General features: G+C 37.0%; 1 protein-coding gene across 1 annotated transcript; it reads left to right on the plus strand.

The window, feature by feature from the left end:
• Positions 1-54: 54 nt before the first annotated feature.
• brat1 (BRCA1-associated ATM activator 1) lies at positions 55-23,643 on the plus strand. The gene is made up of 14 exons (XM_039775763.1): positions 55-660; positions 2,740-2,904; positions 4,611-4,765; positions 5,081-5,228; positions 6,004-6,427; positions 7,382-7,501; positions 7,592-7,683; positions 7,961-8,079; positions 14,187-14,382; positions 15,150-15,217; positions 17,364-17,448; positions 18,895-18,993; positions 19,838-20,016; positions 21,581-23,643. The coding sequence occupies exons 2-14, from the start codon at positions 2,757-2,759 to the stop codon at positions 22,298-22,300; spliced, it is 2,553 nt and encodes an 850-aa protein (XP_039631697.1). The 5' UTR covers positions 55-660; positions 2,740-2,756; the 3' UTR covers positions 22,301-23,643.
• The last annotated feature ends 1,615 nt before the right edge of the window (positions 23,644-25,258 follow it).

Below are 25,258 nucleotides of genomic sequence, written 5' to 3' on the forward strand. Positions count from 1 at the left end.
GACAGGGCGGGAGGTAGAGCTAGGTAGTAAAGAGTTGTACAGTTTTAAATGTATAATTTCCAAGTTCATAGCTACATAAGCAAATGATTTAAAATTTATAAATTTTTGGCATCGATCAACTTCTGCATATTAAATCAAAATGAAAGTTGGGTAACAGCGACTTTTAAAACTCCATTTTCCCCTTCGTCATATTGGATTGTTCCAAAGATGGACGCGCCCTGTACGTTCAGAAGAAGTAGAGCGAATGTGTAAAAGAAGAGAAGGAGGGCCTATCTGTACTCATTGAACTGGAGGAGTTTCATTATAAGCCAAGTTCAGCATCTGTGTGCATCTTATTGTAGCTAAGGAATATCAGCATACTTGGCAATGCACAGACGAAAGGCTTCGTTCCCTGAATGGTCTATGTACGTCTAAAGGATCGTTTCTCATAACCATGAATTTAAATGACCTATACATAGTGAAGGAGCTCTCCTTAACTCAATCATTTCCCAGACCAGCTTAGTTCTAGTCACTGTGCTCAGAGTTACCTGCTACCGAGGAGAAAGCACCCTGGCACTATCGGGAGCTGTGCCAAAAACCAACGCTGGTGTGGATGCCAGTACATCGCAGAGCACTTCATGAAAACGCTGTCAGTAAGTCTAACAAGGACCACGTTACGAGGTAAGAGAGTATTGAAAAGGTCAGACGAGAGAAGAGGGAGCAGAAAAAAATAACGATAATAATAAATAACAATACACATCAAGAACATACGAACGTTGCTCAGACAACATCTTTAGTTTGAACCTAGGTGTGAATTGGGGGTTTACCACTGCGCCATCGTGCCGCGGTATTACTTGTATCTTTGATAATATGCTTTCTCTCGTTTATGTTTGCCTTTTAACAGAAACACACGATATAGATAATTGACTGTTTGTATTGTAATTAATTAATTAGATTTTTAACTAGAAACCAGTTCGAAAGTGTACACATGGTGTAACGTTCAGGTGCGTTCGAGGACCAAGCTAACTGATTTGAAAGTTGTAGAATTTGTCATTTTTTAGTTACTTCGTTCAGTTGTCACGGTTTTGTTTACAGGTATTAAAAATTGAAATTAGCATCCTGGCTCAAAGTCTCGGAAAGAGTACGGTCTTTAAAACACACTGACGTTTTGTACTTTTGTTTAATTCTTATTAATTAATGTTTTCTATCCATCCATGCATTCTTTAATGATTAAATAACCCAATCTATCAGAGCCTATCCTGAAAGTCAAACACAGACACAAAAAAAAATCTTAAAACGACAAAAATTAACATAAATTGAAAAAACAAGTCAAAGAAAGTGTTGCAACAACATTATAGCCAGCTCTAAAAAAGCTAGCTACCGGTCACAAAATGTTTAGGTTTACTGAAAAATGGAGTCCGAGGAGCTGGATTTGTTTTTAGATACAGAGTTGATGTCCAAATCATACTCCAGTGACCCCAGTTCACTTTTTTTTAACACACTGTGAATGCCAGTATTTGCGGTTGCAGAAAGACCACAAGCATTTCATGCTAAGATGTATTCAAGCCAGATACACTCTGCATCCCCAACAAAAACACTGTGATTTTTCAGACAATTCTAATTGTTACAGATTTTGTTATGATGGTTGACCAAATTCGTCCTAAACAGCTGTCTCTGGAGCGCCTGGTTTCAACAGTTTCATCTCACATCAGACAACAGTCTCTTTTCTTCAAATATGCGTTACTTGTTGAAATATTTTGTCATTGTACTTTGTGTTGTCATGTTTCATAAACCAAAGTTATTTAAAAGGAAACGGCCACCGCAAATAATGGTCATAGTGGATGAGCATAAGACAATCTAACTGGGTCTGTATTTAAAGTAAATGTTTGTAACATTAATTTATCTGCTGGCGGCATGATGGGTGGCGCAATGGTGCTGCCTCACAACCACAAGGAGACTGATGTTCCTGTTCCTGGAGTAATTTACACCAACTGGTGCAGGCTCACTGTGTGAGCAGCAAGGCTCTCCATAGTAAGTCCGATTAGTCTTAAGAGAAGAGCACCTGTTATCACTGAGGTTCATTTTCATATAGCGGCGGGTAAACATTTCAGTCCCACCAATGACAACTCGGATCAATCTAGCAATACACCTCTGCCATTAATTAACATGCAAACGTTCCGAAACAGTTAATCATTAAAAGCCTTGTCTAAACATTTGGTTTACAGAGTAAGACTTCCTTCTTATATGTAAACTGTTATTATAGAATAAAGCACAAAACCAAATGTTCTCATTTGCTAACATAAAGTGTGCTGATATAGATGAAATCGAGATGCCAGGCAGGCAGCTTCAAGCACCCCTTTTTTTCTTTTTCCCTTACCCTGATATAGGCTACAGCTTCTCGATGACCCTGCTCTGGATAAGCACGTTTGAAAAATGGGCAGATGGGTAGTCTATGCTCTTTCCTAACATTCAAATTTTAAATAACACATTTTTGGATTGAGAGCCATTGTGCTGCTACTCATTTGTAAAGTTTTTGTTGGTGAAGTGTAGCTTCCCTCACTTGCTTCTTTACGTGCTATGTGAATACGTGCACTGAAATTCAAAATATTAGTGCACACCCTAGAGAGATCAGATAGTCAGGTAGTAGAGAATGGTCATTTTTTAGTTTTGTGTGTGTGTGTGTGCTCTTAAGATGTATAGTTTGTAACAATTCTTGTGTCTTCCATTCGGCTTTATGTTTGAAATGGATTTCTTTTTCAGTGTTTCCATAAATTGATATGCGTCTAGGATCATCTGCAATGGAGACAGAATGCATCATGCTGTTACCCTCAGTCTGTGCAGTATTAGCCAACCCAGAGCTGCCAATTCCTGATGACACATGTCTAGAAAAGCTTCTGGACTGGTTCAAAGTGATGACTTGTAAAGGTACGTATACCATTTCAGTGATGTTTTACTTGAAGTTCATGGTTAGTGCTAAAATGGTAGATTATTTCACTAGAAAATCAAACCTAACTTGGAGAGTATCTCTCCTTGTAATTTATAGAAGATGAACAAAGTCATTATTTAAATTGAGACAAACAAAAATCAAAGTGTGCCACTTGCATGTTCAAAAGAATTGAATCGGGCTAATGTCAATTGAGTGAACAAAGTCTGATGTACACAGTAAAAGTAGAGTACTACTCAAAGAATAGTTTTTTAAAATGGTGACTCTACCTTACCTCTCCATGAGACGGGGTACAAATCCCAGACTTGGTCACTGCCTGTGTGGCGTTTGCAAATTCTCCCCATGCTCCCATGTGTCTTCTTCTGGGTTCGCTGACGGACACAAAGATTAACTGGTAACTAATTTGCTGCCACGTGAGGAAATGTGGATTTGTTTGAGAGTGCACCCAACATTAGTTCCACAGTTGTTCTTCATGTAGTTGGTTGTGGGTGACAGCGCCTGTCCCCTGAGCAGGATAAGTGGACACAGTAGATGGGTGGAACTTTGTTTTTACTTTTTATATTAATTTTCTTTATGCATTTAACTCTTTGTTTACCTTTTGTATTTAATTTTTAATAATGATCATAAAACGTATTTTTTATGTACTGTATATCTAATATATTTATCTTAATTTTGTAGTTCTCTTTGTTTCTCTGACTTTTCTATGTTCATTTTTTGACACACTTTTACCTGTTGATGTTCTTCAATTTTTTTGTAAAATAAAATAAATAATAAATAATAAAAAAATCTGCAGGGGTTCAAGGCCACGAAAATGCCTGTTCATGTATTATTGTGTTTTTTTTTTATTATTATTGCTTATTCTTTCTCTCACATGAAGGCCAGATGAATGTGATGATTTATGCCCTTTTTTCTTGTTTTTAAATGTGTTCAAATAATAAAATCAACTTGCAAGAATTCAGTGAAGAAACAAACTTGTTTTTTAATCAAGAGGAGTTACACATAAAAAAAAAAAATATTAAATCATATCTAAACTTTAAAAAATATTTAGATATATGTATGCTGTCTTTATCAGCTATGCAATTGTAGACACCATGGAGAACCCTAACTAGTCAAATTAGAAATTGCAGTTCATTCTGCTATAACATGATTTGTAAAGTTATAATGTTTTATTATATCGGGGAGCACAGTGACATTATTTGCAGCACTGCTGCCTCATGGACTCGCCGTTCTAGGTTTGAGTTGCATACCGTGATGTTGTTTGTATGTAATTCCTGTGGGCACTCCAGGTTTTCTTCCACAAACCAAGGAGGTTAAAAACAGATTGTAAATCCATCTTGTGAGAGTATAGAGAAGTTTGGGGTGCGTGAATGAGTGGGCCCTGCTGTAGAGTCGCAGGGCTGTTTTCTGCCTTGCCCCCAATGCTGCTGGTATAGGCTATGGCCTCATGAGCCTGTAACTGGATAGGAGCATTTATATTAATGATACTGAAATTGACTCTCATTCATTTATTCAGTCTAAACAACCAGAGGTGTACAGGAGAATTTCACCATGGGCAAAAAAAAAATCTCTTTCATTAATTTTAACAAATACTTTACTTTTACTGATGTTGTTATCCAGAACAATTTGAAAAAAGGTAAATAACTCTGTCACAGTATTTTGCTCATTGTCAGTATTTTTTATGTTGTAGTGCCAAATGAGTCTCTGATGGAACAGAATAGTTGCTTGACCGAATTAATTGCTACAGTAATCAAACAAAAGGATCCAGAACCCTGTATGCTCTCCTTCATCTTCAGATTAACTGGACTGCTTGCAGCATCAGTTGACGGATTCAGCTTTTTAGAGGTAGAGGAACTGTGTTCTATAATCTTTATAAAACAGCCACTGCAAAACAGAATGAATGATGGCTTTGAAATACACTCACATGCAATAGAGAACTTGTATCCCTTTCTCTTTTCTTCCATAGCCCCTAGTTTATTTCTATTACTACGAAGAATCAAAATGTGCTTATCCATTCAATTGCTTCAATACGCAGCATGTGCACTTGACTTTCTGGACACAAAATGTGTAAATGTGATCAAATGGAATTACATGCTTTTTTTATTAATTTGGCATAAACTAATCTGTCTGCATTTTTGTTTCTTGTCCATCCTGTGCTAGCATTTAAGACTTCTGAGGGAAGTCTTTGGGAACAGGGAACTGATGCAGAAGAGGACTTGGGAAGATGCCACTGTGAGGTGTGGGTGGATCCATGGACTCCTGAGTGCTGTGCAGAATATGAAAGCCTTCCAGTTTATTTTGAAAAATGGCAAGGCATTTTATTAATCAACACTATTTAAAATTTGGTGATTATACATAAATGTCTTTAGGACTTGTAAGAAATACTGTAGTTGCACTATTGGTTAAATAATTTAATAGCAATAAAACGCGTACAGTAATGTGCATAATTCGAATGAGATTATTTATCCACAAATAGTTTTGTTAGTACTGTCTGGGGGTGAACTACATGCTTTAGAATAGCATTGTAATTATTTAAATAGCAGGTACTCAGTGGTGGATTTTCTAAAGAAATCAGGGGGGCTATGCAGTATGTCCTTAATGTAGTAGGAAGATTTACTTTGTGAACGTTCACATCTCTGGGTTTAAACCTGACATGGGGTGTGTAAGACAAACAGTGTTGGTAAAAAAACATAAATTGCAAATATTCTACTGTATGCCTTTCTCATTCATAATTTAACATTTGAATAAAAAAAATAACTGCAAAAATACAATCAACAACAGACTCTGCATATGTTCTGTGTAGTAAATACCATGTCAGTTGTTTCAGATTGTTGAAAATGCAATATGTGTAATTGCCTGGTTTTAATTCACCTATGAAATATTGAATTGAAAATATGAAGTGCCATTTTTGTTCAGGTTAAAAGTGGTTTTGCATATTCTGTATTTTGGTATAGTTAATATATATATTATTAGAATTATATAGTTTCATTTAGTCAGAAGCGTTGTAATTCTTTATTGAATCACTTGTCTCTTATTATGTAGTGAAATTTATGTTGCTTAGGTTTTTTATTTTTATTTTTTAGAGCTGATTGAAGTCATCCTGCCACTTCAACAAGACCGCAGTCTTTTTGTCAGCTCTGCAGCAAACCAGTTGTTAATAAAACTGCTAACTCTTCCAACACAGCAGTCTATGAATGCCCCTGTGCTTAGTGGTGACGGCCATAGTTCTGATATGAGGGATCTGTTACAGAGCACCTCTACTGAGAATCGTGAATGGACAAATGTAGTAAAACATGTTGGTACGCATGTAGAAGAGACTCTTCTCTCAGGTGAACCTTTCCATATTGAACAGTCTTTGAAGCTGATGACTTTGGCTTGTAAGACATGCGAGCCGTGGATTTTGCAGATATTGTGGGAGAAGGTAGTAGGACACATTGAGAGCTTGCTTGAAACACATCCGACTACTCTGACCCAGCCTTTAGTGGAGCTTTTACTTTCGGTGTCAAGGTAAAATACTTTTTCATGACTGTGAATACTAACCACTGTACAATCAAGACAACTGCACTGTTACTGTATTTCTTGTATCCTTACAATGGCAGTCTAAATTAGGGAATTCAGTAATCATTGAGGTATTATCTGGGAATTTCTAAGATTACATCTCGCCTGAAGAAGTTGGCCTGAGTTGCCTCGAAAGCTTGCATACTGTAATCTTTCAGTTAGCCAATAAAAGGTGTCATTTTGCTTGACTTTTCACTAAGATTATACTAAAATTAAAGAGAGAGTTCACCATCCTTTAACAAATACTACATGTTATTTTTGTTTTAAAGTAAACTACCACAGCACATGGACAAAGGCTTGAAGATGTATCAAAACCATGAAACAATCAGATACTTGCAGAGCGATTTAGCAAATCATTTTGTCAACAAGACGGTCTATCTGTTCTAAAAAAGATGAAAAGAGTGGATGATATTGGTGTGCTTCCAGGTCTTCTGTAAGGAAGAAAATGGTTGCTGTGGCAGCATGTCTTCCGTGAGGGGAGGTCATATGATGGCAGCCATCTTTGGTCCTTGGACCATTGGAAAATTACCATCCAAGCAATGCAAAAAAGAAAAAAATATGAATGAATAGTATAAAAACTTACATTAAACCTGCTGTAAAACCTGGCACTGGGACAGGCTAATGTTCCCGTAGACCTGAAATTGCAGTAAGCGGGTTAACTTCAGTTAATGGATGGATTAATTTTTAAAAAACTGGAATTTTTTTTAATTACGGTTTCATTTGACCCAATTTTGAACGTTACATTAATCCGAAAATTATGATTTTTTTAATGTTTAGAAGCACTAGTAAATCTGTTTGATTCATTATGGTATGTGTTTATAGATATACTTATCGTGAGACATGCTTGTCATGATTCCAGGATTCATTTGGTTTTCATTATGAATCCACAATTGGCTTTTCTAGGACCCCTATATTCCAACAAGCTGACTCCACGATTTCTACCTTACTAATGCATTTTCTCCGGACTATTAGTCCAGCACAGACTGGGTCTTTGGCATCAGGAATTTTGAACCTGAAGAACTGGTAAGTTAAAGAGAAAATATGTTTATGATAATTAACTGTTGTCTTAGTTTAAGCTGTTAAAAATGTCTTCTCAATTTCTGTAATCTACAGCCCGCGAAGCCTAAGTATGTCAGCTATCAGTGTGTTCCTTCATCCGTTGGAGTTTATACTTTATTCAGCTAGTCAGCAGCCACAGGATCAAGGTACATTTTCATACAATGCAGATGCTGATTTCACCAAAGCCTTACTGGGTTTTGGCTCTGACAATTCTTGTAAATTTAAAATAAGATGAAAACTCTTGATTGCCTGTGTGATGACTGTAGTAGGAGGATGAAAATAAATAAGTTTTGAGGAAATAGCGCTTATTTAATTATAAACAGATATTTAAATAATCACAACAAATTACTTATATCAAGTGTTTGAGATACAAAAGTTTAAAATGGAACCAGTAATGAATGAATAACAATATTTAACTTATAGGCCTACTTGAAACACGTTTTTATGAAGACATGACTATTGAAGAGCAGCTATGCAGAAAAACATCCTGTATTGCACTCTTGGGCAACTCACTTTCTCATATTCATGAACTTTTAGAAATTGTAAGTAAAATTGATTGCAATGTATACTTTAAATAATCACAGGCATATTAATATTCTGTTTTTTCATTTAATGCCATTTAAGGAAAAAATAGTAATAACTGTACACTGTCCATTCTTTATTTTTAATACAGTACCTAATTGAATCGCAAATATAAACTCAACATTTTTCTTGTGTACATTTTTTAATGGTGCTGCGGGCATTTATTGAAATACTGATTGTTTCAATAATAATTATTGTTGTACAAGGCACTTACTCGATAATGAAGTTAAGTTCTGCCACATTATGTAGGTAAATGATTAGGCTATTCTGCTTTCTTTTCCAACAGGCACAAATTAATCTTTTTTGATAGCCCAACAGGTAGAGATGAGTTCAAAAACACTTTATGGTTAGTCCACAGAGAATACAATTTGTATATGAGAGGTGGGTTGCCCCCTGTCAAAATCTTACAATAAAAAGGGACATGAAGTTGATTAGCACATAATCAGCACCTTTGAAAATAACCTGCTGGGCTGGCAGTACAGTAAGTGCGCAGGGGATGTGTTTCCAAAGATGCTACTATAGGTGGATTTTGGATTTGTGATTAACTGAAATAGTCCTCTGTTCACAGACCATAATTCTCAAATAACTTCACAGACTGCATAGAATAATTAGTTGTGAATTCCTTACAATGAGATATTAGGATAATTATTAAAACTATGCTCATTTTTTATTTTGCTGAGATAACATAATTGAATGCAATGCATTAATTGTAGAAATGAATCCTGGAATAGAGATGACGTTGTACAAAAACCGGTCGACAGAAGATACTGTCGTTCATTTTATAAAAAAGGCTTAGGAAACAACCATCGCAGTATAACAAAAATAGCAAGGAGCGAAACCAATGCCAATGGTCAAGAGAGTACCTTCCTGTATCAGGCTACGGAAAAGACTCCCAGGCGCACACGTGGCCGAAGTGAAAGGTCACACGGTCAGGCTAGATATAGGGCGGTGACGTGACACCAATAGGGTAATGAGAGAGGAGCGGGAACGCGGTAATCCGAAGGAGGAATAGTAATGTCGAAAAGCGTGGGGAGTACGGGAGGCCGCAGGCAGTGTGGGGACGGGTTTGAAAGAGGAGGAATAGGAATTGAGAAATGCCATGTGGGCTGTGTGTGTGGGGGACCGGTTTTGAAGAAGAAGCAGAACGAACCAATAGGAATCGAGAAATGCTGTGTGGGCTGCGTGTGTGGGAGGGACTGGTTTTGAAGAGGAAGCAGGATGAACTAGAAGAGAAATATATATAAGAGATATATTCATTTTTAACAGACCTAGGATGGCAGCATTGGGAACATTGTGGTGCTTGAAAGTTTGTGAACCCTTTAGAATTTTCTATATTTCTGCATAAATATGACATAAAACAACATCAGATTTTCACTCAAGTCCTAAAAGTAGATAAAGAGAAACCAGTTAAACAAATGAGACAAAATATTATACTTGGTAATTTATTTATTAAGGAAAATGATCAAATCTATACTAATAAAAGGCAAAGCCCTCACTCACTCACTCACTCACTCACTCACTGACTTATCACTAATTCTCCAAGTTCCCGTGTAGGTAGAAGGCTGAAATTTGGCAGGCTTATTCCTTACAGCTTACTTACAAAAGTTGGGCAGGTTTCATTTCGAAATTCTACGCATAAGGGTCATAACTGGAAGCTATTTTTCCCCATATAATGTAATGGAGTCTTGAGTTGGAGATGGTCGTGGGGGGCGGAGTTTCCTGTGACATCATCACGCCTCCTACGTAAGTACGTAGAGAACAAGGAAGAACTCCAAGCACAAAACGCCATTTCACAATTGAGAAGGCAGAAAAACATTATGAAGCAAATGATGCATATGCGGAAACAAAGCACGGCGTGAACCGTAAGTTTATATTAAATTAAGTTCATAGACAGGCTGCCACTAGCGTTTGTAATTTAGTGCCTGCCCATCCATCAGCGGCAATCCAATACAAACACTGCCGGTAAATGTTCACGGGTGAAGGACTGTGCTTATGCAGAGGAAGATGAGATGGTCAGGGTGGTGTTTGGCACAAACTCATTGAAACTGCGAGAGAAACTTTTAAGTGCCGGGTCTTAGCTGACATTACGAGATGGCACCAGTATAGCTGGGAACCTTCGATGCAAGAACACCAAGCAACTCACATGAACTGACGCAATGAGCAGACAAAAAGCAACAGTTCCAAAGAGTGCTGAACAAAAACCGAATTACACAATTGAGAAGGCAGCAAAAAAATATGAAGCGTCTTATACATACAATCATATTCATAAGTGCAGCTACTGCGGAAACAAAGCACACGGTGGAAAAAGTGAATGTCCTGCTAAAGGAAGACAGTGTAAAAAAAACCCGTGCATGCAGTTTGTCACATCACAGATAAAAAGGAAGACGAGCTGTTTATTGATGCAGTAAGGAACTAATCGATGAATGAAACCTCTTATCTTTACAACGATTGACAAACACGGAATGTAACTTGAACACATCCTACAAATACGAGCCTGATTGAAAGAAATAATGATAATCAAATCCTTGATGACAGCAACATTCAATAACACTCACAAAACAATTACTGTATATTGACAATCATGTTACGTTATTTTTAAAATGTTCCCTTTTCATAACTTCTACTTCTCCACTGTGGTACACGGGTATATATATATAAATGTATATATATAACCCGATCTACAATACATACTTTAGCACAGACAAGCCAAACGCTGTGGCTAATTGTAGAGTCTTAAGCCTCTAACGCGACATTCGAGGTTCGATTCGAGAGGGTGTACTGACTATGTACGCGCTACCTGATTCATTTTACCTTCGATCTCCTTGGTTTGGGACGTATGAAAAATATTAGGTTAACGCAGAATCATGTTACGTTATTTTTAAAAATTTTCCCTTTCTTAGCACAAGCACAGCTGAGAAGCTTGATGCATGTACTCCATAACGCGTTAAAAATAAGCATTTAATCACACTTTCAATTCCAAGAAAACGGGAACTTTTGTCAATGCATGATTTCCTGGTACATCCATTACACTGATGCACACATCACAGCTACAAAAATGTTAGAGTCGGAATAAAGCGCGTTCCTACGACTGATCATTTCGACTACCCGAGCGAAGCCTTGATAAAAGCATGGTTTTGTGCACACTGAAAAGCAAGCAAAATTAGATGCATTACAGAAAGCGGACTTTGTGGCTCTTACTGGGGATCATTGGACTTCCGTGACCGTTAGTAATTCTAAATACATCTAATTACAAAATGTTCAATGATCACACTGTTTTAGCCTAATGTACAAAATAATTTTGGCTAATGTTACTCAGAGTTTAAAGAGTAAGCTGGTCAAATTACCTTTTATGTTTCTGACTTATTTTTTAAGAAGAAAACTGCACTTTATGTTGAAATTTTGGTTATTATTATTTAAAGACAATACTATTCTGAAAATGTACTTAAAGTACTTAAACTACCACTTTATTTTTAAGTCTGCCCAATTTTAACCAGGGATGATATTTTTGTTTCTGTTTTGAATTCAAATGCAGTTTAAAAGCTTTTTTTAGAAATTAAAACAGCTTCAGTTTACAATATTCATGTCCATGTCTATTATTTGATTCTGTAAGCCCACTAAAACCGTTTTAAATTAAAAAAAAAAACATTTGCGATTTGGGGCAAATTTACGTGTCGATTACATACGATTAATCAAGATTAATTCTTACACAGCCTCTAATTAATTGGATTAATTTTTTAATCGAGTCCCACCTAATATATATATATGTAGATATATATATGTAGATTTGTATATATATGTGTATATACAGTATATATGTAGATATGTATATGTTGTATATACAGTATGTATATATGTGTGTGTATATATATACAGTATGTGTATATATGTATATAACTGTATATATGTATATATGTATGTGTGTGTGTGTGTGTGTGTATATATATGTTTATATATATATATATATATATATATATATATATATATATGCCAGCAACACTCATGACAATGACAAAACAATTACATTGTCAATCATGTTACGTTATTATTAAAATGTTTCCTTTTCTTTTTCATAACTTCTTTAACACACTACTTCTCCGCTGCGAAGCGCAGGTATTCTGCTAGTATTACATATTTGTGAGTGGCAAAAGTATGTGATCCTCTAGGATTAGCAGTTAGTTTGAAGGTGAAATTAGAGTCAGGTGCTTTCAATCAATGGGATGACAATCAGGTGTGAGTGGGCACCCTGTGTTATTTCAAGAACAGGGATCTATCAAAGTCTGCTCTTCACAATACATGTTTGTGGAAGTGTATCATGGCACGAACAAAGGAGATTTCGGAGGACCTCGGAAAAAGAGTTGTTAATGTTCATCAGGCTGGAAAAGGTTACAAAACCATCTCTAATGAGTTTGGACTCCTCCAATCTACAGTCTGACAGATTGTGTACAAATGGAGGAAATTCAAGACCATTGTTATCCTCCGCAAGAGTGGTCGATCAACAAAGATCACTCCAAAAGCAAGGCGTGTAATAGTCTGCGAGGTCACAAAGGACCACAGGGTAACTTCTAAGCAACTGAAGGCCTCTCTCACATTGGCTAATGTTCAGGTTCATGTTCATGTTCATGAGTCCACCATCAGGAGAACACTGAACAACAATGGTGTGCATGGCAGGGTTGCAAGGTGAAAGCCACTGCTCTCCAAAAAAACATTGCTGCTCGTCTGCAGTTTGCTAAAGATCACGTGGACAAACCAGAAGGCTATTGGAAGAATGTTTTGTGGACGGATGAGACCAAAATAGAACTTTTTGGTTTAAATGAAAAGCGTTATGTTTGGAGAAAGGAAAACACTGCATTCCAGCATAAGAACCTTATCCCATCTGTGAAACATGGTGGTGGTAGTATCATGGTTTGGGCCTGTTTTGCTGCATCTGAGCCAGGACAGCTTGCCTTCATTGATGGAACAATAAATTCTGAGTTATATCAGAGAATTCTAAAGGAAAATGTCAGGACATCTGACCATGAACTGAATCTCAAGAGAAGGTGGGTCATGCAGCAAGACAACGACCCTAAGCACACAAGTCGTTCTACCAAAGAATGGTTAAAGAAGAATAAAGTTAATGTTTTGGAATGGCCAAGTCAAAGTGCTGACCTTAATCCAATCGAAATGTTGTGGAAGGACCTGAAGTGAGCAGTTCATGTGAGGAAACCCACCAACATCCCAGAGTTGAAGCTGTTCTGTATGGAGGAATGGGCTCAAATTCCTCCAAGCCGGTGTGAAGGAATGATCAAAGGTTATCGGAAATGTTCAGTTGCAGTTATTGCTGCAAAGCGGGGTCACACCAGATACTGAAAGCAAAGGTTCACATACTTTTGCCACTCACAAATATGTAATATTCGATCATTTTCTTAAAAAAATAAATGATCAAGTATAACATTTTTGTCTCATTTGTTTAACTGGTTTCTCTTTACTTTTAGGACTTGAGTGAAAATCTGATGATGGTTTAGGTCATATTTATGCAGAAATATAGAAACTTCTAAAGGGTTCACAAACTTTCAAGCACAACTGTAGGTTAGGAAGCCAGCTAAAATAACATCCTTTTCATAAAAATTCATTTGTTTGAATTTTAAGCATAACTTTTCAACTCTTTGTTTAACATTTGTAATTCCTTAAACTATTGGGGGCACACAAAACAAAGACCTGTTTTGCTTCCAGAATCCTGCATCTGCTCAAGCACACCCTACAAGCAAGTATATGTTGTGTCTTCATAAATACATCTTCTATGTAATGTCTAGTAATTCAAAGTGAAGTTTGTACATACTGAAATGAAAGGGTACTGTTCAATAGTATAAATAACATGAACATAAATAGAAAAGAGATGTATTTTAAATGTGACTCTTTCTGATGACTTTGAGGTGAATTCACACATCAACAATATCTTGTTAATTTATTGGATCAAGTTCATTATCCTTTGTTCATAATCCAATGAACTTCTTACTAAATTTTCCCACAGAGTAGGGGCAGTAATACAATACCAACAAAAGACTCTAAAAACGCTCTGTTGCCTTTACAGATTACCCAGCCGTATTACGCCACACATTTTCGACCTGAAGCGATCCTCAATTCTGTCCTATTGGTGCTACAAATGTGCATTGGCGCTGCTATTCCCGCCACCCCAGCTGGATCTCAGATTTGTAGACACCTGATTGGGAATGTGAAAGTTCAAAAATTTGCTGTGGATGCCCTTGAAAGCATTTTACATTTGAAAGGTACTGTGTTCATATTTTAAAGACCATTTATTTAAGATCTCTTCATTTTGTAGACATTTGTTTAAATTGTGGTGGTACAATTGTGAAGGGATTTAATATAAAATACTTTCTTTTCATTATGATCAGGTTATCAAAAGAAATGGAAAACTGAATAATGGGCAGATTTCTTAAAAAATAAATTAAAAAGAATTTAAACAATATAGTTTTTCCATAAAAGAATGGAATATTTTCAAACAATTATAGACCAGTGGTGGGTGCGGCAACACACTGTATGTAATTAGCACACGCTCGCAACCTATAGACCAGTGATACCAGTTGAAGCCCCATGTGTTTTGAACAGTGTAACTTCTACATAAAAGTAAAGATGAACTGTGACATTTTTTCTCCAAGTCGTATCTGGGGCAGAAGTTAGTATGACTGTGGTGAATGTGTCTTGTAGAAGGTTCACCCACTGGTGTAGTAGCTGGGCTTCTGGGATATTTCCACTACCTTTTCATGCTAGTGATGGACATTATATTAGTTTGCTGGGTGATGAATGCACATAGGTGCAAGTTGCTGTATATTTGTTAAGGTACAGAAAGAGAGATGATTCTTTTCTTACATTTCCATGAAAGGATTGTAATTTTAGTTTTTGCCAAGCTCTTTTTTGGTTAACCGAGTATACCAAATTGCAATAGCTCATACTTAAATTATTAAATAAATGATATGGCACATTAGAAATCCTGGACTTGGTCTTTCTTAAATGTGTTTTCTTTTTTCTTTTAAAGGAATTGTTGATTCAGATTCTGTCCATTTACTGCTAGAATACCTCAGGAATCCTGATACAGATTCACTTGTAAGCAATTTTATTTGTTTTCAACACAACAGTATGTCTAGTTTCATAAATATTTTTATCGACAGATTATTTATCTGAGCAGTAAACATCACCATGTTGTAAATGTTGGAAGTTTATTGTCATATGTTTAATTTTGGAATGACAATTTTACTTATATGGCTAGAGATAATGGTACCAACGCAGACACAAAATACACACACACATACACACAGAGTATCCATTCTGGAATATGCATTTGTCACTGTTGAGTGACTGTAATCGTACAACCTTTTGATACAAACTACCCATGAATACTAGTGCCAGTGGTCCTGAACTGTGTGTACGAAGGGGGTTGCTGTTGGGGGGAATGAAAAAAGTGACTGCAGGATGTCTTTGGTCTAAATTTAAATGGGAAGGGGAGGGTTAGTTATACAGTGCATCCGGAAAGTATTCACAGTGCATCACTTTTTCCACATTTTGTTATGTTACAGCCTTATTCCAAAATGGATTAAATTAATTTTCTTCCTCAGAATTCTACGCACAACACCCCATAATGACAACGTGAAAAAAGTTTACTTGAGGTTTTTGCAAATTTATTAAAAATAAAAAAACTGAGAAATCACATGTACATAAGTATTCAATTTGGGTCCCCTTGTAATTTTTCTGATTTGAATGCATGTAACTGCTCAATAGTGATTACTTGCAACACCAAATTGGTCGGAGTAGCTCATTAAGCCTTGAACTTCATAGACAGGTGTGTCCAGTCATGAGAAAAGGTATTTAAGGTGGTCAACTGAAGGTTGTGCTTCCCTTTGACTCTCCTCTGAAGAGTAACAGACAGCATGGGATCCTCAAATCAACTCTCCAAAGATGTGAAAACAAAGATTGTTCAGTCTCATGGCTTAGGGGAAGGCTACAAAAGGCTGTGTCAGAGGTTTAAACTGTCAGTTTCAACTGGGATGAATGGAATCAGGAAATGGAAGGCCACAGGCACAGATGCTGTTAAACCCAGCAGGTCTGGCAGACCACGAAAAATACAGGAGTGGCATATGCGCAGGATTGTGAGAGTGGTTACAGACAACCCACATATCACCTCCAAAGACCTGTAAGAACATCTTGCTGCAGATGGTGTATCTGTACATCGTTCTACAATTCAGCACAATTTGCACAAAGAATATCAATATGGCAGGGTGATGAGAACGAAGCGCTTTCTGCACTCACGCCACAAACAGAGTCGCTTGTTGAATGCAAATGCTCATTTAGACAAGCCAGATTCATTTTGGAACAAAGCGCTTTGGACTGATGAGACACAAATTGAGTTATTTGGTGGTAACAAAAGGTGCTTTGCATGGCGGAAGAAAAACACCTGCTACCTACTGTCAAATTCGGTGGAGGCTCCATCATGCTGTGGTGCTGCGTGGCTAGTTCAGGGACTGGGACCCTTGTTAAAGTCAAGGGTCAGATGAATTCAACCCAATATCAACTAATTCTTCAGGATAATGTTCAAGTCGAAAAGTTGAAGTTACGCAGGGGTTGGATAGTCCAACAAGAGAATGACCCAAAACACAGTTGGAAATCTATCCAAGCTCACTCTTCCTGTGTACCAAGTTATGCTGCTCTGCTTGGGTGCAGTAGCTACTAAATAGCTCCATGCTTCTGATGGAAGACCCCTGAATTAATCACTTTGAGGATCTGGCTCATCTCCTTCCCTAATATGATTCTCCTGGGGTTATCATCAGTATTGTAGATTAACAAAGCACTCCATTTAAAACTGGGATTTTGCTGCTTCTCTGGTTAGATCTTTTATTTACAGAAATTCTAAGTACATTGACTTTATGATTTGGGAGTCATGATGCTGTTCACTTCCCTTGCCATTTTTCCTGATGGTATGGTACAGGACTTGACAGAAGAGGGATTAGGCTGGGAGACAGAGGCGTATTGGGTTGGGTATTTCTTATGTCAGTATATCATTACTTACTGTTACATGTTGATTAGTATTCAGTCATATTAATAAAAATATATATATTGAACTGCATCCTGACACGTTTATCAACAGTACTGATTTAAGATTCAAAATGGTTGCGTGTTGTAACAGAAGGTCCGTCAGTAATGGATCTGAAGCGAAGTTCAGATGACAGTTAAGGTTTTAACGATATTGTGTTTACAGGTTTTGAAGAAAGTCATGCAAGCTACCTTAAAATATGTTTTGTGCTACCCTGACCTAACAGCGATGTGGCCAATCTTTGACAAAGGTAAAATGCTTAGTAGCTGAATTTTTCCCCTTGGCATGTGTGACTCAGATATATGATAGTCCATTACACCCCCATTTTATTAAAGCAGCCATCACTCTCTTGTGGTGTTTCTCCATCACTCACTGACCCCTTTGTCCTCTTCCTAAACTTCTGTGTACTAATGTCCTGTTCACACTGGGTGATCTCCTGTATTTTCACTTACCACCTGTAACACTCAGTTGTAGCCATTTTTAGTGTTAGTGTGTCCTATCTATTTTGTGCTGTTTCATTTTCAATTTTTTATTTCTAAAGTTCTTTTTGATCTTAATGATGAATTATTGCATGAGCATACCATACCAATCTTGAACTCTCCATATATCATTTGAGTGGGGCCTGCGATAAACTTGTAGCCCACCTCAAGATGGTTCCTGGTTTGCACTGATACTACCCAGATAAGGCTGAATTAGCAAGTTTATGAAAGTTGTTACTTATGTTGCATTACATTATTATTATTTTTACTAAGGACAGCTAAATATGAAGAATTCATCAGATTAAAATTGCATCATAGGAGAGAGTTACCACATGGTGTATATGGCTTCACATTTCAAAGCCAATTGAAAGATGTCCATGTCACATTGGCTGATTGCAATATTGTTAAGCTAAATTTAAAAATATTCACCTTCATTTTTAATTTCCTGCAAGCCTATTTTTTAGAAATCTACAATTATTAATAGCCAAAACCGATCAATGCTAGGTTCAGACCCCATAACTATAGCAATAAAAAGGTCTTCACTAATGTTCAGGTTGAAGTTTAAAAAAGTTCAAGGTAATGTTGTACAGTTGTGGCCAAAGGTTTTGAGAATGACACAAATTATTTGTTTTCACAAAGTTTGTAAAATAAAGAGTGGCACCAAAACATCCTCCGAGAGCAACTTCTCCCAACCATCCAAGAACAGTTTGGTGACCAGCAATGGCTTTTCCAGCATGATGGAGCCCCGTTCCGCCATAAGGCAAAAGTGATAACTAAGTGACTCGGGGAACAAAACATTGAACTTTTGGGTCCATGGCCAGGAAACTCCCCAGACCTTAATCCCATCCCTCAAGAGGCGGGTGGACAAACAAAAACCCACCAATTCTGACAAAGAATGGACTGCCATTAGTCAGGAATTTGGTCCAGAAGTTGATTGACAGCATGCCAGGGTGAATTGAAAAAGAAAGGCCAACACTGCAAATATTGACTCTTTGCATGAACTTAATGTAATCAATAAAAGCCTTTGAAACATGAAATGCTTGTAATTCTTCTTCAGTATACCATAGGAGCATCTGAGAAAAAGATCTAAAAACACTGACGCAGCAAACTTTGTGAAAACCAGTACTTGTGTCATTCTCAAAACTTTTGGCCACGACTGTACTTAGTGACTTTTATGCTTTTAATAATTTGTGATTTAAGTTTGTCTCTCTGTTCAGATCTATTTCCTGTCTTGAAGAAACGCCTCTGTGACATCCGGTGGGAAGTCAGGGATTCTACTTTAGAGCTTCTTACACACCTCACTTTACATCTCCAAGGTAGGTGTACCCTTTGTGTTCCTGCTGATTGCTTCCTGGGCTAAAGCAGCTACCTTCTAATAATTCAGCAGTAGTCTGTGATCATTCAGAAACACTTGAAATACCTTGCTTTTCATTTACAGTTGGACAAAGAACAAATGAGCGAGATTAAAAAACTGATGGGTTTATTAAATGCAATCGGTATTACAGGACTTTTACAATCCTTTAAGTCTTCCAGAATTTCAGTGCAACTGTATGCCTATGCAAAAAATCTTCTATATATAAAATTAGGTGGCCGTTCGTGCCAAGGGTTACTCCGATGTATCAGAAGTGCTATGTAAGTTACTGAGTACTTTTCTGTAATGTTAATGTGACAAACTGAGTAAAACCAGGTGGAGCCCAGAACTGCGTTTCCAAAAGGTTGTAAATTAAAGTCCACAAAAAGTAATGAGATTGTTTATACTTCTATAATTCTGTTCAAATTTGTCGCACCAGATAATGGTCAGTGCTTATTTTATCAGATTATTTATAGGCTTTCTCTTTTCTTTATATTTTCCATCCCATAGAAGTGTTGCCTGCATGGCACAAATTTCTGAAATAAAACTATCATGCAGTGACCCAAACAAGATGGATAACTGAATCCTTTTTTAACTGCAAGGAATAAAATACACAACTTGAAAAGCTACAAATGGTAACTGCGCGGAGATCTAAGATACTGCATTGAATTTGGATAATTTGGACCCATTTATTAGAAAGATTTAGTTTTGTTCTGTAAATGGACATAACATTTGAAAAACCTGAAAATCTCTTTGGGTGTACTGATATGTAAAAATAATAATGAACTTTAATTTCTCCCTTCATTTAGACAATGAAGAATTTCCACCTCTTCTTCTAAATTCTGGAATTCTTCAGATCGCAATGAGTTTGCTGACCGATCATGAAGGATATGTTCGTGCAAGTACTGTTTCTTTTTTGGGACAAGCCATCTATATAATGAATAACAAAGATGATAAGTTAAATTCTAACACCATCCAATTTACACAGGTAATGCACTTTATTAAAATATAAAGACATGTAATACAGAAACATATGTAAACACTCCTAGTAAGCTAAATTGGGTCAGATATATTTCAAATGTTACATTAAAGGTTGTTTGTTAATGATCATGGTATGTCTTAATTTGCCACATGAAACTGTTCTAAAGGAAAGCATTTTTAAAAATTAAAAAAAAAGCTAGCCTGTTCTTACCCTTTAAATGGAAATTAGGGGGCAGGGGGTCCAAATGTAAAACAAAAAGCCTTAAAACTCACCAAATATATCAATTTTTAAGTCCGTATCTGTGCGTTGGAATTGCACACACATTGCAGTGTTTCATTTTATTTTAAGAAGGAAACAAGCAAAACCTAGTGAGATTCAGCCATTGTAAAAAGAGACCAGCTACAAGCTTCACTTTACAGATCGCCTACCTCTGCAGTAACCTTTCAGCACCAGGGTTGTGGTTTCACTTGGAAACGTCCTCTCCACACGCGGCTATTGACATAACTGAAAGTAAATGCCCAGATGTGAATTGCTGTTACTGATCACCATATCCTCCGCATAACTGGTTTGTGGCTCTTCAGTCTGGTTCACTGTGGCCGGACTGTACAGCATAATCGGCGTGTTTTAATTTTCTCAGTATTTTTTAATGGTGTGTGCACACAGGAAGTGCATAATGCAGACTGTTTATTGGCCCTGTGAACATACCGATGTGCTGACGTCCTTGTGTCTTGCAAAAAACCTAACTTTTTATTTAAAAAATGCAGTTCAATGTAATCGGATTTATTGTTATGCATATAAAGTACAAAGAAACTGGTGTGTGCTTGCTTCACCATCACACACTTTAGGAAAAAAACATACAATTTTAAGTGTGTATCTGTCTTTATGAGAGTCAGGATTTGTGCCAGCATTGCCTAAAAAAGAAAAAAAAGATATGTACACATGGGCGGGCACAGGAACAGGTCTGCCACTGCTGTATATGAAACACTCGGCAAACTTTTGTGAAGATCATCATTTGTTACAAGCCATGGCAGAACATAACCATTGGAAAAACAGAACTGCGGAGACAAAAGTAGGATATAATAAAAAAAAAACTGGTAAATTGGGGACGCAACTGGTGTAAATAGTAAAACCCCACTCATGGTGGCTTCTGTGAACAGAGAAGTGAAACATTTATTTTTTTTTTCTTCAAAATATGTGATAAAACGTTACTTCCAGTTTACTTCTGTTGTCACAACCATGCCTCAGAAATGCAGGAGGCACCGTTTTTCGAAGTGAATGTATTCAGTATGTTAAAGCTTTGTTTTTATATTTAGACCCCCAACGCCATCACCTCTATTTTAAAACCCAAGAAGAGGCTGGATATGTTTTTTCATTTATGAAATAAAAAATGCTTTGGTGTAGAGCAGAATTTTATGTGTCAAATTAATTTATACTATGCCATGATTGTGAAGAAATAACTTCAACCTAAACAATACCAAACATCATCACAATATAATTAAAAATGTTGCTTTGGCTACTAAGATCTGTGTGAAATGCAAATTAAATGACATAACTGAATTCTTCTGTCTAGGAAGGAATTGTGTCCCGGCTAGTTGGCGTTTTATCCCAGGATTCAGAGAGCTTTCCAAGACGAGCCGCACTCAGGGTGTTTACAGGCTGGCTGCAGCAGTGTTCCCGACTGCCGATAGAAAATTTTGAAGAAACCCTCTCGGTGGTTTTTAAAGTGGGTTGCGGTGATTTTGATTGGGAAGTCAGAGTTCACAGTTTAGAGCTTGCAGAAGTGTGGATCGATCAGACTCTCGCTAACACACTCATCCCTTCCTGTCCCTATGCTGTTACACCATCAACAGATTTGAGGAGGAAATCTCTAAGTGAATTGATGCTGAAATTAAAAACGTTACAGATATTTGACATTCTGTTTGTGGGACTGCATGACTGTGATCGACCAGTTGCTCAAAAGGCCTGTGCAGTTTTAATGTCCCTGCAAAAATTATTTGAAAAAGGGGATTTTCCTACTAATGAGGTTAGTACTAACGGACGTGAAAAAGCAGACAGTATACTGAAAGATTGCTTTTTAACACAGAGCAGTGCTGCACAGACTGGGCTTATAAATCTTACTGGCCAAACGGTAGACGACATTGCTGAAATTTTGGCTGCGCTGGATCTGAAAACAGTACAGCATAATTTGGGACACAGCAGCGACTACATACAAAAGAGTCCTCACTCTCTTCTTCAGGATATTCTGGCTGTAGCTGAAACCACAGTGGACAATGTTATTGACTGCTATTAAATGTCTGGTATTTTAAGGTCACATATTCTTTTGTCTCATTGAGTAATCAGACTTTATGGGTTCTACACAATGTGCAGCACTTGAGTAGAAGTGATTTTGACATTTTTAATACTTTGAGGATTAACTCGCAGCAATTACAAATGTATGAAGTTAAACAAAGATATGAATTAAAAATGAAGTAATTTGCAACTAAACCTCATTTTAGAAAGAATGATTCAGACATACTCATGATTTTTACTTTTTGTATGTTGTGGGTTTATTATCTATAAAGTACTTTCTTCTGACATAGATGAACCCCACTTCACTTTGCAGTTACTGGCTCTCATCTGTCTTTGTCTTCTTGTTTCTGTTGTCCAGTCTGTTTACCACCATAGTGTACAAGCTTCCCAGGTTCTGCCATCTTGTTCTGGACAATCCATGTAAATTGAGTTAGAAGATTGGATCTGTGATTCATGGTTTGTCTACAGTAGAAGCAGCAACTTTGACTGAGCCACCACATTCTTATTTCTTTGATTGTATGCATGAGTGTTGCCAGAAACATTTGCAAAACATGTTTTAGAAATGTTTAAACACGCTCACAGAATAACTACATGTATTTACTCCTCATTGTTTTTTACATAATCTTTCTTCCATCAGTTTCAACAGCCGTGTGAAAAAACAGCATGGATCCCCTTCTTGTACCAGTCTGAATCCAGAACACGCAGCCACTTCTTCATTTAGCTCATCTTCACTCCCAAACCTTTTACCACAGATGCCACCTTGAGAACTCCAAAAATGTTTCAAACAATATTTGAAAAGTCTGTAACTGTTCACCACAATTCCTCATCCACCGAAAACATCATCAACAGTTCTTTGATGTAAGATGCATGTCACACCACAGCAGCAATGCATGGACCAAAGGCACTGCAGTAGAAAATCGGGCATTTCACATTAACCACAAACTAAGGCAAAAGTGTTTTCAGATCATTTACACTGAAGTATAGAAAGTGTTGCAAATGTTTTTGGCCAATCCTGATATGCTAAACATTCACTTTTCAAGTTTTATTTATTAAATATAACAAGAAACTAAGAATGTCTGCAGCAATGGTGAGTGTCTTCCCTCCTGGTACTTCATTCCCTTCTCAAGTCCTAAAGTATGAATATCTCCCGTGATGGACTTGTATCTTGTCCAGGGTAGGTTCCTGCCTTGCACCAATGCTGCAGGGATAGACTTGTGTCCCCCAAGATCCAACTGCTGGATTCAAGTGGTTAGACAAGGTTGAGGCAGCAGACGTTTATCCACTAGCTTTTTTCAACTGCATTAGTTTTTGTGATTTCATTGGCATTTGCTTGCCAGTTCTTAATGATTCAAAAAATGTAGGTCTTTGTACAATCCCCTGTCTTGGTAGTCTCCTGCGGTGTTTATGTTAATGACTGAATTCCTCCATGTAGCACAGGCACTGATCTCAGTACTTTGACAGTGGTATAAACTATAAGTGCAATTGCTAACAGCTTTAAAAGCTGGCAGGCCTCAAGCGCACGGTGCTAAAAAAAAAGAATGCCTCACTGTGTGGGCTGCAGTATAAAGAGATGGGCACACTTGCTTCAAGACCCTGACAAACATGAGTTTTTCCTTTCACCTATTGGCTATGCACTGTGGGTTTTTTCATTTTTTAAAAAGCTGAATTAAGCTTCCAATCTTTACTGCCACATGTTTACTAACTGAATACTGTACAGTTAAAACAAGTTTAAAAGACTTGAGCATAATAAACAATATTGTCAGAAAATGTTAGCTGTTTTTACCTTGCTTGTATGCCATGCTTGCTATTATAATTTTCCATTATTAATCTCACTTGTGTGTGGGCTTGTCCTGTAATGAACTGATGCCCCATACAATGTGCCCACTGTTTCTGGAATTGGCTTCAACACCTTGTGAATATGTTTTGGATGTGAATAAGTGGATTCATTAAATGAGAAGAAAGACGCAAAAAAAAAAAAAATCATCTCTTTGAAAGATGTAAGGTCAGAAAATGACATATGCAAAATAACCGATTCTGTGATATATATATATATATATATATATATATATATATATATATATATATATATATATATATACCAGTAACGGCGTACTGCACAATAACGTGCAGTGAATACACTTGACGTGAGCATTCCTAGTTTTCATCCTCTTTCTCTCTCTGCACGTTTACCATTCGTTTGCTCAGAGGTTGATGCGCATGTTGCTTCCTGAGCAGCTCGTCTTTTCTCCACCCTATCGGCCCACTTCTTCTCTTCTTTCGTCATCATCTTTTCGTGTTAAAACTGATTAAGTTAGTTTTTGTGTTGTAATTACTTAGTATGTTTTCTTTAATTTTTCACTTAAGCTGGCACTTAAGTCTTCAATCTGCCTCAAGAATGACTAACGAAGGTGGTAGGGAATGAGAACGGCGCCCATACGCATGCGCCGCACGGCCGCCCTGCTGCACGCTGCCGAGAGTTGATTGTACAATAAAATAAAATAAAAATAAAGAGTAATAAAGATCATCACCCCGAAAGCAGATAGTAGATGTCACGTAATATACAGTACAGGCCAAAAGTTTGGACACACCTCCTCATTCAATGTGTTTTCTTTATTTTCATGACCATTTTCATTGGTAGATTCTCACTGAACTCATCAAAACTATGAATGAACACATGTGGAGTTATGTACTTAACAAAAAAGATGAAATAACTAAAAACATGTTTTATATTTTGGATTCTTCAAAATAGCCACCCTTTGCTCTGATTACTGCTTCGCACACTCTTGGCATTCTCTCGATGAGCTTCAACAGGTAGTCTCACCTGAAATGGTTAGAAACTAGAATATAAAACATGTTTTCAGTTATTTCACCTTTTTTGTTAAGTACATAACTCCACATGTGTTCATTCATAGTTTTGATGAGTTCAGTGAGAATCTACCAATGTAAATAAAGAAAACAC

Source organism: Polypterus senegalus, chromosome 13, assembly GCF_016835505.1.
Source record: "Polypterus senegalus isolate Bchr_013 chromosome 13, ASM1683550v1, whole genome shotgun sequence".
NCBI lineage: Eukaryota > Metazoa > Chordata > Cladistia > Polypteriformes > Polypteridae > Polypterus > Polypterus senegalus.